The 18,124-nt window shown below is 44.4% G+C and overlaps 1 protein-coding gene across 1 annotated transcript; it reads left to right on the forward strand.

Moving 5' to 3' along the window:
• The first annotated feature begins 1,915 nt into the window (after nt 1-1,915).
• Nucleotides 1,916-10,725, forward strand: bmp4 (bone morphogenetic protein 4). Its single transcript, XM_047611715.1, has 4 exons — nt 1,916-2,190; nt 5,897-6,019; nt 6,607-6,971; nt 9,111-10,725. The coding sequence occupies exons 3-4, from the start codon at nt 6,614-6,616 to the stop codon at nt 9,962-9,964; spliced, it is 1,212 nt and encodes a 403-aa protein (XP_047467671.1). The 5' UTR covers nt 1,916-2,190; nt 5,897-6,019; nt 6,607-6,613; the 3' UTR covers nt 9,965-10,725.
• The last annotated feature ends 7,399 nt before the right edge of the window (nt 10,726-18,124 follow it).

Genomic DNA, 18,124 nt, shown 5'->3' on the forward strand with positions numbered 1-18,124 from the left:
AAGAGCTAAATGGGGGAGGGACAATGAGGACACCCAAATCTCAGAGTCAGGTTGACTCAAGAAATGAATCAGTCAGTAATGGTCATTAAAATTAATTTGATGTTGTTGACGGGCTCCTGGTGCAAATAATGCATAATTGTAGGAGTGTTATAGCAACAGTATCCCAGATCTCGGATCTGTGTAAAACACCATGTAGTGCTAATAAACTTCACCTCAAAGCACACACACAAATAAATGTCCTCTGGGTATGGGTGTGATTCCAGGAAGAAAACCAGAAGGCTCCTAAGCCATCTGAAAGCATGAGAAAAAATCTTTCATCCATGTTACACTTCCATGCATTAAACTGAATAAAGTTTACAGTGTGGTGTTCCACAAGGCAGCCCCCTGGGGCCCCTACATTTTAAAAAGTTTGATAAAATGTAGATCTTCCACTTTGAATATTTACTGAATTGTATTTGCTAATATTGTGTGTATTGTAACTGTCTATTTAATCAACTCATAAAAGCAATGATTTTTCATTTTATTCGTATTTCAATCGTAAAGGTGTCAAAAAAATTACAGTTTGTCTGAACTGTGGGAGAAAACACATCAGTATTGTGAGTATCATCAGCCATTTCCCAAAGTCAATAAAAAGGGTGCTGAAGTGTGTGGAATTGAAACAGGGAAAAATTACAAGTCTACAAAAACTGCAGTGGTTGTTTTAAAATAGTTCAGTGCTTTTGGCTGACGGAAATAAATAGAAGCAGAAACTTTTCAGTTATGGTGAGAGAAAACAGATTTTATATCTTTGGGCAGCAATGCTCTCCAGAAGTAATTGTTACAAGCAAGTATATCTGAGCTATTTTGTTTGTGAGAAGCATATTAAAGCTTTAATCAATGTAAATGTACGATGTAAATGTAGGATTTTGATGTGCATGTGTGACTATGAGTGTCTCTATTTTTCATAATGTGACATTCTGATTTATCATCATTGAATGATCTGACCAAAATACATATGTGAGAGCGTAGCCCAGATGAGTTTCTAATAAAATCACAGCAGTTTCGCAGCTCCACATGTACAATGGGAGTCATTCCAAAAATATTCAGGCATACTGGTTCCCTGTGGGCTCAAAGGGTCCCACAAGAGGGCCCACAGGACACCTCTTTAAACTTCAAAGTACACAAGAAGATAACATGAAGCTGTGGATATTAACTTTACGCTCAATCTAATCAACAACAATCTTATCAAATGAGGCTCTGAGGGAAAATGCCTTTCAAAGTGTATATCATGACACCACTATGTTCATGGTGTTGTCCAAGAGAAATAAAAGGACAAAGCAGGCTTCCTTATAGTTAGAAAGCACTTTTTCTTTCTTTTATTTACTTTTGAAAAAAATATATTTTTCTATATTGTTATTTGTGAGATGTAGGACTTTGGTTTAAATTCCGGCATGGTCTTTGGTGGTTTGATTATCATTTGTCATTACATTTTTCGACATTGTCATTAGATTTTTATTTTCTTCTACACAAATCTGAAAGTTGGACTAACTTAACTGCTTAAAGCCACTCAAATTCTCTACAGACGAGTCGTTTACCTCAGCAGGTACATGTTTTTATTATTATTATTATTTATTTAGAGTACCATGTTACCGTGCAACCAGTTTACTGTCTCAATCCCTGCATTTAAATGCATATTGCCATTACTGAGCGTGTGACCGGTCGGCTGGTGTTCAGTCAAATCAGAAAAGGAGAAGAAGAAAAAAAAAACAGCGCGCAACGAGCTGTCTTTATTTAAAGTGGAGGAGGAGAGAAGGGGGGTTATCCAAGGTGTTTGAGACAGATGAGGGAGGTGGGGGTCAGGGAGGGAGGAGGAGGAGGCTGGGAGGGCAAATTGGGCGTACACATAAAAACTGCAAGGGGCCATAGATGCTGGATCATTTGGAAAGCCTGCCCGTCCTGCGCACCGTCCGCCCTTACTAACCGTTCTGGAGACGGAAAGGAAACCCCGCTGCAGAGCCCAAGCTCCGGCCACGACTCCTTCTTGTCCGCTTAGAGGTGCAGATAAAGGATTAATGAGCCAAAAAGGCACCCAACGTCTCCTTTAAGGCTCATTTCGGCGTTTTTTTTTTCTTTTTCGCGTTACGCCTGGACAGCGTTACACCTTCCCTTTCATATTCACTTCATTCGAGGATACCTGTACCCCTACTGATGGTAAGCGTTCATCAACTGACACATTCACACACCTAAGAGACCGAGCCGGAGCTTTTAGAGTCTGGACTTGTTAAATAACATAGGAAGGATTCTCGTTGACATTTTGTGACTTTAACTTTTGGTCCGGACTGTTCGTGCGCGTTTTTTTTACAGACTGCACTGAGCCTTCAACAACATTTTTTCGGTAGAAATAAACAAGAATACGTGCACATAAGCGCTTACAGTGAGGTTTATTCACAGAAACAGAGATGATGGAAATTTTAAAAATGAATTTTGGTCAAGCGCGTAACAGGTTAAAGCCTTTTGTGCCCGAGACTTGAGCAATGACAAACCAAGATAGTGAGGTCATTTCCAAACGGAGCGTCCGATTTCCTTGCTCTTCCTTCAGTTCGGCACGATTACTATATTTTTGTTGCGGAGGTTTGTAGCTTTTCCCGGAGTCTGACACAGATTTATCTGATTAGACGCCTACCTATGCGCGTCCAGGTATGCGTAATAATGGAAGAAGGGTCCGAACTTTGAGTCACAACGGGTAAGAAAAACATAACAAAACACTATTTCTCAATCTTTCTCTATCTTTAACTCCAGTATATTTCAGTTTCACACGCTGGTTTTCACCCACGCATAATCGTGCCACTTTGTTGAGCCACTTTCTTTCCAGTTGTGACAATGTCTGCAGCAAAGAAAAAAAGAAAATCAAGTGCCAAGATATTACAGCTTGGCATAGAGTTACAGGCGTGAATCCGGTTTATAATTGTAGCACATTGTAACACAAGGACTCGCATGTTTTCACCTGTTCGTAACAAGTCATTATAAAGCGAAATTGTGTCATTTAATCCAGTGAAGGTGCGGCAGGGAAAACATTTTGCGGCCTGCGGGCGCATGGCGTTCTTGGCACACAATTTACCTTGCACCTCACGATTTTTCTGTCCCTTCTGTAGTGGAGGGAAACTTAGATTTATTGTATAGCTTCAAAGATATGTAGGATTTCTTTATATATACATATAATAAAATAAAAAATCAGCTTCATCTGGCAAAGAGAGCTTTATTGGGGATGGCTCAGATGTTGAATTCTTGTTTTTGCCAAATATGTTTTCTATTTGTTACATTATGCACAATAAACCCTTGTGTAGGCCCGATGACACTTTTATAATAAGATAAATCACTCTCACTGTTAAGTTGTTGAGTTGTACTCTGGGAGAATATAAATCCCCAAACCTTTGCTTTTTCACCTAAAACAGAAATATCAGCCTGTTCTATTTCCTTAAAGACAAATATTTAATTTTGCTGAGCAAGCTGGTTTAGCGTCCTCTCCTGCCTCAATCTACTGCAGTTCGTAACTCACAACTGAAGGATATTATTTGGAGATCCCTTGTGATGTCTGCTGTACAGTGAGCTAAAATAAAAGAACACTAGGACGGACCAGATAAAACAAAAGACACGTCTAGTCCCCATGCTGTGGTTACAAGCGCTAATTGAAGGCATCTGAAATGAAGAAATCAGGCCGTAGATCTGCTCCACTGTAACCTGTTGCCCTCCTCCTTCCCGTCCTCCCTCATTCCCATCCACCCTCCCGCCATCATTGTCAAATTCCTCAGGAAACACATCTGAAGAGCCATGTGCATAGTCTGATCACATTATCTCTGGTCAGAGAGAGACGGGGAGAAAGAGAGAGACAGAGAGGCCAAGGGGGATTGAGCAAAGCCAAGGGCAGTTGACTGCTGCGGCCTAATTGCACCCTGGTCTGCATTTGTTGTTGCAAGGAGTGTTTAGTTTAAACGTCTTCTGTGTGTGTGAACCTTCTTTAAACATTTCACGATCTGGGAGTTGAACTTTGTCGGAGTTTGACCTAGAGGAGAATTTACAAAAAAAAAAAAAAATTAATGAAAAGGAATTAAATATGGTGTAAAGTCAAAGTTTTTTTTTTCTTTTTCTTTATCACCGCCAGCCAGCCAGCCAGCAGGCATAAACACATGGACTTTTTCCAGAGTTGAAAGTTACTCCCTGTCTGCCTTACATCTTCTTTCATCATCATCACACCACTTTGAGTGTCTGTCTGTTTTAGCCTGCAGCTTTGTCAGTGGCTGGTTACAGTTACAAGATGTTCTGTATGGTCAGTGTTTTTGAGTGCTATGAATCCCTGTAATCATGGGAGAGGCCCTCTCTGTACAATGAACGTTTGTTGTCGGGGATGTGCGCGCACACACACACACACACACACACACGCTTACACACACATACACATTTATCCCCCACCCCATGGGTAATAGAGCTGATCATGTTCTGAACCCTCCTCTCTCTGTTTGCCACAGTTCTCACGAATCATGCGAGTGGTGGCACACACACACGGGCACACACACACACACACACACGGGCGCGCATGCAGGCTCACATGCACACACACACCGTTTAGCTCATGCACACGCGCATTGCACGTTGCCCTTTCTTCACACACACACTGGATCTAGTGTCATGACCGAGAACGGAGGGTCAGTCAGAGGTCAAAGTCTAATGCTGTTAGGATAGAGATCCTTGATTGCATGTACAGTGAGCCGTGCAGGGGCCGAGATAATCGCACAGATATGAAGCCAGGCATGCACACCCCGAAAATCCCACAAGCTGTGCGTCCCACCAACACACACACATACACAAACACACGGTCCTGTTAATATGCATCCTCAGTGTGTAGTAATGTCTGGATGCCCTCCAGTGGAACAGGCTCCAAGTGATGACCAAAGACCCACGTTGCGCTGCAGTTTAAATGTCTGTTTAATGGCGCTGTTGTTGTGGTCATTTGAAAAGTCAGTAATTTTATGAGCGTGATTCAGCAGCATTTAACACTTCAAATGATGTGTAAAAAACTGAATCATTAGAGCCATATTACTGTGCTTGTTAAACCTGACTAGGGATGACTGTTAAAAGTCTGTGAATAATCCTTTTTTTTTTCGAGGGCTATTTTTATTTGGAGACGCTGCTCCTAAAAGTTCCATATCCTAATAAAATAATACTCTCTTTGCGGTGGTTTCGTCAAACTGGGGAGTCGAGACGGCCGCGCGTTAGTGGTCAGCGCGCATCTCTCCTAGCGATGACGCTGAAGTCAAAGTACAGAAGGCCTGTCATCAGCGTCACTTCAATCTGTGTGAGCTCTCAAGTGGGAGAGCGTCACCAGGAGACCCCTTTCAGATGGATTTATTTAGTTCCGTCGGTTGCTAGCAGCTATAAAGGCCAAGTGAGTTCACCTGGAGACAGCTCCTGTAAGCAAACAGTCCTCTTGTTTTGGATGTAGATTTTACCACTCCTGATCCAAGTATCTACTCTTTGTTCTGTGTGTATTTTAATTCAAACCTGGCATTTTATAGAGTAAGAATGATCTTTGCGAAAGGGTTTTCTGGAGTTGGTACAATCATTGAATGTGGTGTATTTTCTGTCTGAGGTGGGTGTAACGCATTAGGGATCTGCAGTCTGTGTTGCGGCACATACCTCCTTACATTCCAGTTACAGCAAATAGCCAGCTTACCCATGAGCCAAAATGATAAGCCTTAAAGAGACACCCGGTCTCTCTCTTACCCATATACACACTCGAGCTGACACAGATATACACACATTCCCGCGCGCTTCTCTTTAGGTAAATACCATGTAACAGCCTCAAGTGTTTGCTGCCGCGTGCAGTTTATAATTTCCTTCTGTTTTAAACTGTATCTTTCAGGAACAGGGTCACTCCATCGTCCTCCTGCAGCCGCCCAGCACCACCTAACATTTCCTGGAAGAACGTGTCCATTGCCTGCTCCCAACAAACATGGACTGTTTTCCCATGCTTTATTTTCTGTCGGTAAGTGAGCTCCGTTTCGGCTTTTCTGTGGCATGTTGTGGCAGCGTTTGGTGCATCTTGCGTCGCCTTCCCCGGTGCCCACTGAATTACTCATTGAACCGCTGGCTCCTACGGGACGCTGGGCAAGGCGGGTGCATGAGGAAGAGGCTTTTCTTTTTAGACGTGCGGCATTAAAGTCCCGGCTTTGCCCCGTGGCTCGCTGGAGCAGACTGTGAGGGACCGAGGCTCCTTATCGAGTTAAGAATTTGCTCTGACCCCAGGGCTGCCTCTTTTATTTGTCCGATCGTCGTGGAGGAGGCGAGGGGGAAGGGAGGGAGCGGGGAGGAATGGCCCTCGGATTCCATTCAGAAAAGATGGGTTCTTGAAACAGCTGTTTACCTTTGGAGGATGACGCCAAAGATAAACTGCAAGTGGTCTATCTGATCGAGGACTTCTTTACTGTAAACAAGGCCGACTCAACCACCGAAACTAATTAGTCTACTGTTAAAGTGGGAAGAGTTAGGCTAAAAGAGGGCGAACATGGAAGTTAAATGTGAAAAAAAAAACCTTATTGGTTCCTAATCTGTTCTATCTGCTGTTCCCACCAGAGACATCATGATTCCTGGTAATCGAATGCTGATGGTCATTTTAATATGCCAAGTCCTGCTGGGAGAGAGCAACCATGCTAGTCTGATACCTGAAGAAGGGAAAAAGAAAGTACCTGGCCTGCAGGGTCGTTCGGCCGCTCAGAGCCATGAACTGTTGCGGGACTTTGAGGCCACGCTGCTGCACATGTTTGGCCTCAAAAGGCGGCCGCGGCCCAGCCGCTCCGCCACCGTGCCTCGCTACCTGCTGGACCTCTACCGGCTTCAGTCCGGGGAGGCTGAGGAGGCCGGAGCGCATGACATTGCCTTTGAGTACCCAGAGAGGTCAGCCAGCCGGGCCAACACTGTGAGGGGCTTCCACCATGAAGGTAAGAGGAAAATGGGTGGATGTTTGCAACAATTTGAAGTAGATGGAACAGAGACGATGAATGCAAATGTCAGCACAAAAACATTACACCGTACTCGCCAGCATTCCAACAATTTTGGTAGTAGAGCTGCACACTAGCATGGGATGAGGATTGCTAAATATTCAGTGTAAAAAAAAAAAAACATTTCCTACATCCCTTGAAACATGATTGTAAGCGCACTCCACCCATCTCACCATAACCATGGAATCTAAGGATGTGGTCACCAAACACTGTCCACAGAGGGGCAAAAAAATCTGCTAGACAATCTCTCAAGAGCCTAATTTGACAAAGCTGTTTGGTTAGCAGCTGAAGCAAAAGCATACCTCCATATTATAGACTTACACTTCTCACCCCACCCAGCAGAACAAGGCTTAAAAAAGCCCGTTCTTGGCCTGGAATTGGAGTGTCCTCGTCGCTCATGTCTCCAGTTTATGCGGAGGGCCCTTTTAGAAGGACCTTCCTCAACGTGCAATTATCTTTAATGCTACTCTGCAGTCTTCTAAATAAAGCCCCTACTGCCAACAATGTGGGTGCTGAGAGTAGACGCTGCAGCTCTCTGGGGAGATGGAAAATCAGTCTCAGAATCTGGTGTGATAGAAAGAGCGGAGACGGAAGAATGGTTTCTGTTAACAGTTTTAGCAACGAGTGCAGTTCCAACTAGAGAAATTCCTGACTGATTTGTTGAATGTAAATTGAATTTGGAAAGATAACTTGACACTGGTACATGCATGAAAACAAGATTCTGGATTACCAATAGAGGAAAAGTACCGGGAAGAATTGTTCGTGTGGCACAACTGAGAAAACCAGGAAGCTTCTGGGGCTACAGAACATGTCCGCCCTTAGGAGGGAGGAGTAAGGAAGCAAGGGAAGGAGTCAGCCGCAACAGGGCTTGTCAAACACGCAGCTAGCGGTAGCACGCGCCAACGTAGCCTACGCTAACCGAGGCTAGCGAGGATGAAAGGGCACCGCCGCTGGAGGTGGAACGTCTGCCCTGTGAAGCAATGTGTACTCTATGTGCACACTTGTGTGATTGTGCATTTGTACTCCTCTCTACAAGCATTTACCCTCCTTCTCCTTTGCTAAACTATGTTAATAACACGCTTTGAAGCCTCTCGAGTGGGAGTGCTTGCTTTCACGGAGGCACCATTGTACGATAGTGTGACTCAGTTCACTGATCTGTCCAGAACACAGGGAGGTATCGCAGTCTGCAGCAGATGGACAGTTGGAGAGAAGACGTGTTTACAGGAAAGGTGAAGAAATTCACCTTAAATCCAGCAAGAAATGTGGCGCTTTTAGTCGACCGGTTGCGGCAGGTGGTTTCTCAAGCGGCAAATCAGACAGACACGAGTCCCTGAGAAGGTGTATGCGTGCTCACTTCAAATTATGAATAAACTTCGGTTAGGATTTCAGTCCATCGCATTCCATCGCAATACCTCCTGTCCCGTGGGCTTCGGATAAATGTGATTCTACTGTATTGTCTGACTCCTTAATGATTATTCATGATGAAAATGATAAATGTCTTAAGTGAGCAAACTGCAGAGCTAATCAAAAACACAGCAGGTTTTAATAATGAGAACCACCTGGGTAAGATTAGGGCCTGGGTGTGAAATAACAGGGGTGGATTGAGCAGGAAAATAGTAGACACAACATTCCTTTCCCCAACAATGGTGATCTTGCCAGAAATCTGCAGACTGTGCGTGGAACAGGGAGCCTCCACTGTGTTTATACTGTAGCTGTGGTACGTTAATCACCACCCTCCTTGTAATGCATGTTTCTGCAAAGTGCTCAGAGAAAGGCATTGAGAGAAGGGCAGGATAATCCTTAAAGATAGATACGGAAGCGTGGACGATACGTATTTATATTCTTGAAAACCCTGGAGGCCTCGAATGCTGCACATTCTTTGGAATCAATTAAGCCTTGTTAAGTGTGTGGGACGGTCTATGCATACAGATACAGATACAGATATCTTCATGAAATTTTACCATCCAAGCATTTTTGAATTGATAAGATGTTCAACTGAAGCAGCCTTGTTTTGTGCTCCCTTTCCTTGCGCATTCTGAACTTTAAACGCCCCACGTTTTGCCTCTTGCACACTTTCAGAGCACATGGAAAGGGTTCACGAGCTGGACGATGGAGAATCCATGCCCCTCCGCTTCCTCTTCAACCTCAGCAGCATTCCCGAGGACGAGCTGCTGTCATCCGCAGAACTGAGGCTCTACCGTCACCAGATTGACGAGGCCATCGCCGACGCCTTCTCAGACGACCAGGGGCTTCACCGGATAAACGTGTACGAGGTGCTGAAACCGCCGCGGCCCGGGCAGCTGATCACGCAGCTACTGGACACGCGGCTCGTGCGCCACAACGCGTCGCGCTGGGAGAGCTTCGACGTCAGCCCCGCCGTGCTGCGCTGGACTCGCGAGCGCCTGCCTAACCACGGGCTGGCCGTGGAGGTGCTGCACCTCAACCAGACTCCGCGTCACCAGGGCCGCCACGTCCGCATTAGCCGTTCGCTGCACCGGGAGCCCGGCGAGGACTGGGAGCAGCTACGCCCTCTCCTGGTCACCTTTGGCCACGACGGGAAGGGTCACCCGCTGACCCGCCGGACCAAGCGCAGCCCCAAACAGCGGGGTCGCAAACGCAACCGCAACTGCCGGCGTCACGCGCTGTACGTGGACTTCAGCGACGTGGGCTGGAATGACTGGATAGTGGCTCCACCTGGTTACCAGGCCTATTACTGCCACGGGGAATGCCCCTTTCCACTGGCAGATCATCTGAACTCAACCAACCACGCCATTGTTCAGACACTGGTGAACTCTGTGAACAACAACATTCCCAAGGCCTGCTGCGTGCCAACAGAGCTCAGCGCCATCTCCATGCTCTACCTAGACGAACATGACAAGGTGGTCCTAAAAAACTACCAGGAAATGGTGGTGGAGGGCTGCGGCTGCCGCTAACACACAGACTTACTAACACTTGGACTTGGACTGGCGACTTAAAGAAGCAACATGGACGCTCAAACAAATCAGAAGGTCTTTACTCCCAAAAAAAATGTTCACTTGGACCCTTATTTATGACGTTTATGAGGTGTATGTTTGTCTCACTTTTTTTTTTGTTTTGTTTTGTTTCTTTGACAATATGATCATATATTTTGACAAAATATATATATTTATATCTACATATTAAAAATAAATTGAGTCCTTATTTTAAACATAAAAAAAGCTGTACAACTTTTCATAATGTAGATTGTATACGTTTTTTTATTGATAAAAACACTCTAAAAAGTAAAGTTTATATTTATTGCATTCATACTATATACAGAAAAAATAATAAAAAAAAAACAACAACAACATGAACTGCTTCCAATTACACATTCAGTCATATCATGAGACGCACCCTTTGTGTACTATCATAAATTACAGCACTGCGTGAATTTGTCACTGATTTAAAAAAAAAAATTGTACATTGGGCTTTAATTAATAATCCGGTTACATTCATATCAGTCTCGTTATTTTATTTTTTTTTTTTGATACGGCCCAGAATCAACTTAACCATATCACGACATGCAATGAGGATTTTTACAAAATAAAAGGTGACGGCAAGTTTGGACTTGGCATTTTAACTGTGTTCAAATCACTTTTTACTCAAAGAAAGAGACGAGCAGAGAAAGCTCTCTGATGTTCTGCCTTTTCCAAATAAAAAATAAATGTTTGGTTTATTATGTGGTATCTAACGCTTCATCAAAGAAGAGTGATTTTTTTTTTAATTTATTTATTGTGTAGTTTTGCCTTTTCTTGGGTAGTGTAGTATAATTTTTTAATAACAAGCCTTCACAGAAGAAGTGGTATGCCATTTCAAAGCTATGGGCCTTCGGGTTAGGGCCTTATTGTTCTCAAATTTCACTTTTATGTCAATTAGGCTTACATGTGGTGGTTGGATACTCGCTAATCCAATTGCAGTCGGGGTGGGTTGTTCAGCCTGGCCGTGTGAGGGTGATTCTATTGTTCCTGACGTCCCCACATCGGGGGCATGATTGTGGCTGATGCGTCCTGCCCTCACACAAGGCGGCTGAGTCCTCAGAAGAATCAAAGGTTAGACGCTCTGTCTCCTGCCTTTGTCTTCGGCGGCTCAGGCCGGCAGAGCAAAGACGCCTGTCTCCAACCTGTGCCCCATCACACAATAGGCTTCTACATCACTTATTTACAAGCTGACGGCTGGCCCAAATTATATGATAATGTTTAGAGAGGGCGACTCCTTTGAACTGCCGTGGGGGACGTTGGCTGCGCATTGTCTCGCAGGGGGAGGAGGGGGGGGGGGTGGCCTGTACATCATCTGAGCCAGTCAGACGCATTAAATATAAGATACTGATGAAGTCGCTTTAGATTTATTTAATGTAATTTTTGCTTCTCTCAGGTTTATCCAAAAAAAAAAAAAATCGAGAACTTAACCAGTAAAATTCTCAACTGGTGATTTGTATTTAATAAATTAGACGGTGACACTCACTAAATGAGACAAGTCGGAAAAGTTTGTTAGTTTTTTCCTACCGGAGCATGTGCAGTGGGCCCTCTGGCTCACTAATTGCCGCCGGACTTCTCTTTGATGCCTGCATATAAGCATCAAAAATGGTTGACTCCGAGAGGAGGGGAAGACACAGAAGAATTTCATTTTGAAGTGGCTGAAGGCAGAGAAGAGGGAGGCTGGGAGATACTGGCGTGCATTTCAGCAGCTTGAAAGTGCAATTACGACATTTCAACCGATCTCCTCCTCCTCCTCCTCCTCCTCCTAAAGCTGAGATAACATCAGATAGTTATTGTCTTGCCTGTTCATTATCCCACAGCCCTCCACAAAGGAAAGGTTGTGTGTTTATTAAAACAGGCCAGACTAGAGTTTTCAAGTATTTCAGATCTCTGCGGAGATGTGGAGAAGCTCGAGCCTTTAGCGGTATCGTGCCTCCAGCCACAAAAGCGTTTCCAAAAAAACTCCATAAAAATGAGCGTGTGTGAAGGAAGGTAAGAGGGGTGGGGTGGGGTGGGGTGGGGTGGGGTGGGGTTGAGGAGGGCTGGGGGGGGTCAATTACAGAATGAGTCCTTAAAAACAGATTGAGGGCTTTGTCATTCCTATGTGACGTGCCACTCAGTCTCCTGTAAGTACTCGTTCTCACGCAATTACAGGTGAGTCATTATGCAGCAGGTCTATTGACACTGCTCGACTAATTGACTGGGTGAAGTCTTCAAAAAGCTTTTTATTTGGACGTTCCACCGTAAAGTGAGCCAAGTGTTTACAGACAGTAAACCTCCCCGCAGGAACAAAAGGGAGATGATCCCCGCTTGCGTCGCCTTGTTTTAGTGGGAGCACTTCGTACCTCTGACGCTTACATTTTTTTTTTTTTTTTTTTAAACGTGCGTTTGTGTGGCCTTCGGGAGAGTCGCGTGACTGCTAATGGCAAAGTCTCGACTAGAAAGCGGTGATTTTACATTAGATTTTTACAGGTCTCAGCAAAGTCAAATGGATCGTTTAGGCAATAAAGTGACAAGACGTTCAACGCTATAAACACACATTTTACTTTGTTCCTTGGAATAAACGACTCTACAGCATTTAGTGGGTGCGCGCAGTCGTATGCTAGTGCACCGCAAAACAATTTTCTGAGAGTTCTGAAGAAAAGTACAGGAAGGAAAAAAAATAACCTTCTTACGTAAGGCGTTGTAGCTTGAAATGTTTTATAATTCATGACACTGAAAGCCGCCACTTTAATTTTACATTTCTGAATTTAGTCATGCTAAATGGCGGCCTTCAACCATTTTATTGACACCGTTTTCACACCAGAAAGCAGTAGCTGCTACACTGCTGTGTTTGGATTGTAGCTCCACCAACTAATATTTACTTTCTTTAAGTATTTTGTATGTCATTGCATCAAATATAAAACAAAGTGGTAAAGAACCGCGAATGAAAACTTCTAAAAGAGTAATGTGTTGTCTTTAAATGCCTTGTTTTGTTAAAAACCAATTAAAGTAACTTATTATATATTAAATTTAATATGATATGAAACACATATATATATTTTTTTATCTTGTTGCCTTCATTAAACTACTTAAATAATTATACGTCACATGTGAAAATACACTTCCACTGACAAAGTTTTTTCCACAGTGACTAAATATGTGCCACAGTGCACTCGTGGTGTACAGCACACAAGTTCCCCAAAAGTCGCCTTCATTTCCCGTCCCAAAACGTAACAAAAGCACGTGGAAGAATTAAAATAATAAGACCGAAGTCACCATTTTATCCGTCCGAAACACCTGTTTCCTGTTCAGCTAAATCAAAACCAATATAAGTGATCTGAGGAGGCATTATAAAGAGGTTTAATCTAAACACAGAGCAGAGAAGCCTGGAAGATTTATTACTCGATCCAGATAATCGTGGCAACGCAGAACTTCGCCGGTTGCCAGAGGTTTGAGATACCACAGAGGAATTCCAAAGAAAACAGTTGAGAGCCAGGTCTTGGTATTACCCTGAGCGGACGCGCATTGTTTCTGAAAACACATGCTGCTCTTGAAAATTTTCAGGTATCGTTTTAAATTCCTTGAACACCGCAAAGAAGATTATGCTCCCTTTAGTTTCACGGAGGCGTCGGCGGGTTTTTGAGCGGAGGAGATCTCAGAACCACAAAACTATCTGACAGGGAGATACGCAGCCAGAGGTGCATGGTATTGTTTTTTGGGGGGATTTGTGTAATCTGACCCTTAAAGGGAAAAACAAAACAGGAACGTCGATCAGCCAAACAAGAACAAGTGCTTATCGTCCTCATATTGTGCCGCAGCCCCGAACTGGAAAGAGTTAGTATGTGCTCTCTTGTTCTCCTGGATCAGGAGGGGCTATCATGATGATAGCTCATGTCAGTGCCGCTCGAGGTCAGGGCCTCTTGTTTCACTCTCCCACTCGTACGTCCACACGCGAGCGCTGAAACGCACACTCATTTTTGCTTATACTCTTTTCCAGGGTATATTATACACACACACACATTCAGGTTTGAAACCTTAGACCCCTCCCGCTGTCCATCTGTAGGGGTTATCTGTGTGACACCTCCTCTCACCCCTGTCTGTGGCTCATCTCCACTCATCACGCACACCTCTGCACCGGCACATGGCAGCCGGGACGCTCCACGGTGCATTTAAGGGGATAAGGCTGTCATCGGCGGAATACTTTGACCCCGGGGTCACGCGGCGGATCCGTGCTGCGTTCAGGGCCGCTAATAACCGGTAACAGTAGACGAGCATTTCGCTGTTCAGGGTTCAGACGCAGGTGAATCCAGCACAATTAAAACACATTATTTGTGCACACTTTATAGAGCTGCACTTGTTAAGGTTAGCTTCTTCTGGCTGAAATAAAACATTTTATTCGAGATCATTGGTTTGGGGTTTGGGCACAAAAGGTATTGCGGTGGATTTTTTATTTTGCCCGCTAAATAGAAATAGATAATTATCAGATATTTCACTTTTGTTCTGCTTTTATATGCGCAAAAGTGGATAAAAATTGAAAAATAGGGTGATTTCGGTCACATTTAGGATAAAGTAAACAAAAGATGTAAACCAAAAACACTGTGATTTTGAGTGACAGTTGTTAGGGATTTGGTAATGCTCTCCCTACCAAGTGTGTGTGTGTGTGTGTGCGCGTCCACCTCCTTCCTCGCATTTAATTATGTGTGCACGCTCACAAATTTGCAGTTCCCCGCTCCATTCGCGGCGTTAACTTCTTTGGTGTCCGTCAGAGGTGTTAAAAGAAAAACAATGAAGCCCCCTCAAAAGAAAGCTTAATAACAGTAATTGCTGCCCGTGTGATTAGAAAGAGTGTCAGATATTTCCATCTTGACAACTGTTCCCAAACAAAGAGAACAGGAACGCGGGGTCGGGGCATGGAGTGTATAAGTGTGTGTGTGTGTGTGTGTGTGTGTGTGTGTGTGTGTAGCGGGCGTTGCACACTGACTGTGTGATTAAACCCCCCTAACAGTCGGTCCTCTTGCCCAGCATTCCCGCCTGGGAAGGGACCACAGTGGAAATTTCCACTTGTCGGAGAAACAACCTGCGGGTTTAAAATTTGGTGTCAAGTGCCAGTGTCGCTGTGTGGACGGAATGCTTCTTTTGTGGGCGAGTCTCTGGTGTAATTTCGGGCAGGGCAGGGTGTCCCTGCAGTAGGCCTTTCTTCCTCGGGCCCTGTGCAGTTTCATTAGATACGGCTAATGAAAAGATGGCTGGCCCCCACAGCCTGGCCCCCCGACGCTACTCTGGCCTGTATTTAGAGCTCCGGCCTCGCATCTCCCACTTGAACAGGTGTGCAAGGCCCCGGCCGGCCCTCCAGCGCTGCCACGCCAGCTCACTGGGAACGCTTTTCATCCTCGTCGTCTCTTTTAACTGGCTACGGAGGCTGGTTTTCACAAGTTTGCTGTTTTCACTTGAAGCGACTTGTTTATTTCATTTAAAGGCCTTTTTCTTTTTATAACTTTTTATCGTCGAAATTAAAAGTTTCTTTATGTTTCCTGTTAGAGAAACTATGTGTCTTTTCTCTTAACAGGAAACACAAAGACTTTATTTTCTTCTTGGAGGTAGGCATACCTGATTTTATTCAGATTTCTTTAGGTTAGAGCTTTACATAATCCGAATTACAACACACAATCGATGGTAACGTAGTGTCTGAGTTCAATGCAGAATAGTTTTTTGTCATGTTTTCTTTCCAGTAGCTTACACATGTCTTTGTCCTATGACAATTCAACTATACTGGATTGTTTTTCTTTCCAACCACATGAAAATATTGCTATGGATATGCAAAAAAAACATTTCTTTTATTCAATTGAGCATTTGTTTAGTATTTGCATTTATATTACAGAATAAGCACAATCTTTTAGTACAATTCGTTCTCTCGTTTCCGCTTAAGACAAGTAGCAACATAAAGCAACAAATACACATATGGCAGGAAATTAAAGACGGTGAGCTAAACAGTGAGTATCTCTTGAGTTCATTTAACAACCTCCACAACTATGAGTCCTCTGGCAAACTGGGAAACTGTAAAAAGCTTCCTGTAATTAGACAAAGCTGTTTATGTACAATGGCTCCATTTCATTCTCCCGTTCCCTTCCAGATGAAACACTAATTTGCCTTTCAGCGGGATAATAGTTGATATACAGAACGGTGTCGCCTGGTGGCGGCTCATTGTTTCGCTCAGGTTGGTTACAGAATCCCTCTCAGGTGCGTAAATATCTGCGAAGAGAATTGGTGTTTGGCTGGAGCACGGCCCGAGTTAGATCCCGGTGTTTATTTGCTAACAGACTCCCTCTGTGTTCATACGCTGACCCTTTGTGTGGCTCTCCGAGAGGCAGGTGGATTGTGCCTCGGGCTTGCGGGCTACAGTTTGAAAGCAACAACGTGAAACCGGAGATGTAATGCGACCCTGAGGCAATTAGGCCCACAATGAGGACGTTTTTTTCGCATTCGCTCCTTTTGTGTTGCTAAATACTATTTGAGAGCAAATAAAAGTGAGGAACCTCGGGTGCTCCGGCGGCGAGGCCGATGAAAACGCACGGCGAGGTGGCAGATCGACAACATTTGCGACGGCTGCTTGTTGCACATGTGAGTTGCTCTCTGCTTTGAAGTTGGTCTTCTTTGATACCCTGTGCACATGAGAAATGGAGAGGGGTTTTTTCTTTCTTTTTTTTTACCTTGTTGGACGACGCTTTCCCATGTTCAGAAACTGGAATCGGGAAAGGTGCCGGAAGCGAGAGACCCTGCAGCTCCTTCCCTCCGCCTTCCCCGTCTCCCTCCTCCCTCCAGTTGCTATATACCCTTCCCTGAATGGAGTGTGTCTACCGGATCTGCCCAGGATGAAATGTCATATCTTAGACTGATCCTTATCTCTTAATCGCTTCCTTTGTCTCCCATGATTCCCCAGACCCTCCCTAACTTCCCTCCTCGGACACTGCCCTTTGATGTGTCAGCCACAGTTAGGGACGCTGGGGGTGGGATATTTGTGGTGTGTGTGCGTGCTTGTGTGTGTGTGTGTTTTAAAGTGGCGGTCTGGTTCTGCTCCGAGCTAACAAAAGCTCCAGAGGTTATCAAGATCCGATGGCGAGGGAGGCTGCTGCTGGAAAGGGTCTGTGTAGAGCTGGCCTGGCGCTCAGGTCCCCCGTGGCTTTGCAGAGCTAAACGCGGAGGGATGGCATGTGTGCTCATGCGTGTGTGCGTACCTAAGAATGTGTGCATGTGCTGAAGGGCAGGGGTAATGTGTAACAGCGATGTGTGTGTGTGTACACATGTGTGCTTGTATGACTCTACACGGGGTAAAATCCTAAACCGATGACACATCAGCCTCAGTAACTTTCTCTAGGGCTACGAGCAGATGTTTGCATGGGTCACAGACAGTCAAATGTGAAACAAATGTGGGAAGCATCGCAGACAAAGTGCACAAAGAATGAAAAATAACATAAGGTGAACAGAGAGCAAACTCAAAGAGCCCCTGGGTATTGCAAACCAGTTTAAGTCTGGGAAAGCTGTGAAGCGTCTTGCACAGATTATTTACTTCTTGAATCTAAAAACGGCACGGGTGGTGGATCTCTACCTAGAATTCAAACCATTTGCAGCACTGAGGTCGGTCCATTTGTCAGCCAGTCGGCCTCCACTGGATGAAAATATCAACTACCGATGAAACATTTGTGCAGGCATTCATGATCCTCAGAGGACAACTTCTTTTTACTTTTCATCTAGCGTCACCTGCAGTATTTTTGTGAACAACAACCACTGGATGATACATGACACATTCACCTTGGTTAACATGCAATGCAATATGTTTAGGGTGCCCTCAGTTTCACATGTACTGCGATAATTGTGGACTGTTCTGAGAATTTTGTCCGAAAAACTAAAGGCAAGCTAAAAAGTTTGAAAGAAGTTTACCTTAAACCAGGGGTCTTCAACGTTTTTTCAGGCCAAGGATCCCCAAACTGATGGAGAGTAGGGACCCCCTACCTACTATATGTGATCTATGTTAAACTAATGCTATTTATAAATACACATTATTATTATCATTTTGCATTCGATATTCAGCTATTCAAATAACACACAGGTTCAAGTACTGAT

Source organism: Mugil cephalus, chromosome 17 (assembly GCF_022458985.1).
Source record: "Mugil cephalus isolate CIBA_MC_2020 chromosome 17, CIBA_Mcephalus_1.1, whole genome shotgun sequence".
Classification (NCBI taxonomy): domain Eukaryota; kingdom Metazoa; phylum Chordata; class Actinopteri; order Mugiliformes; family Mugilidae; genus Mugil; species Mugil cephalus.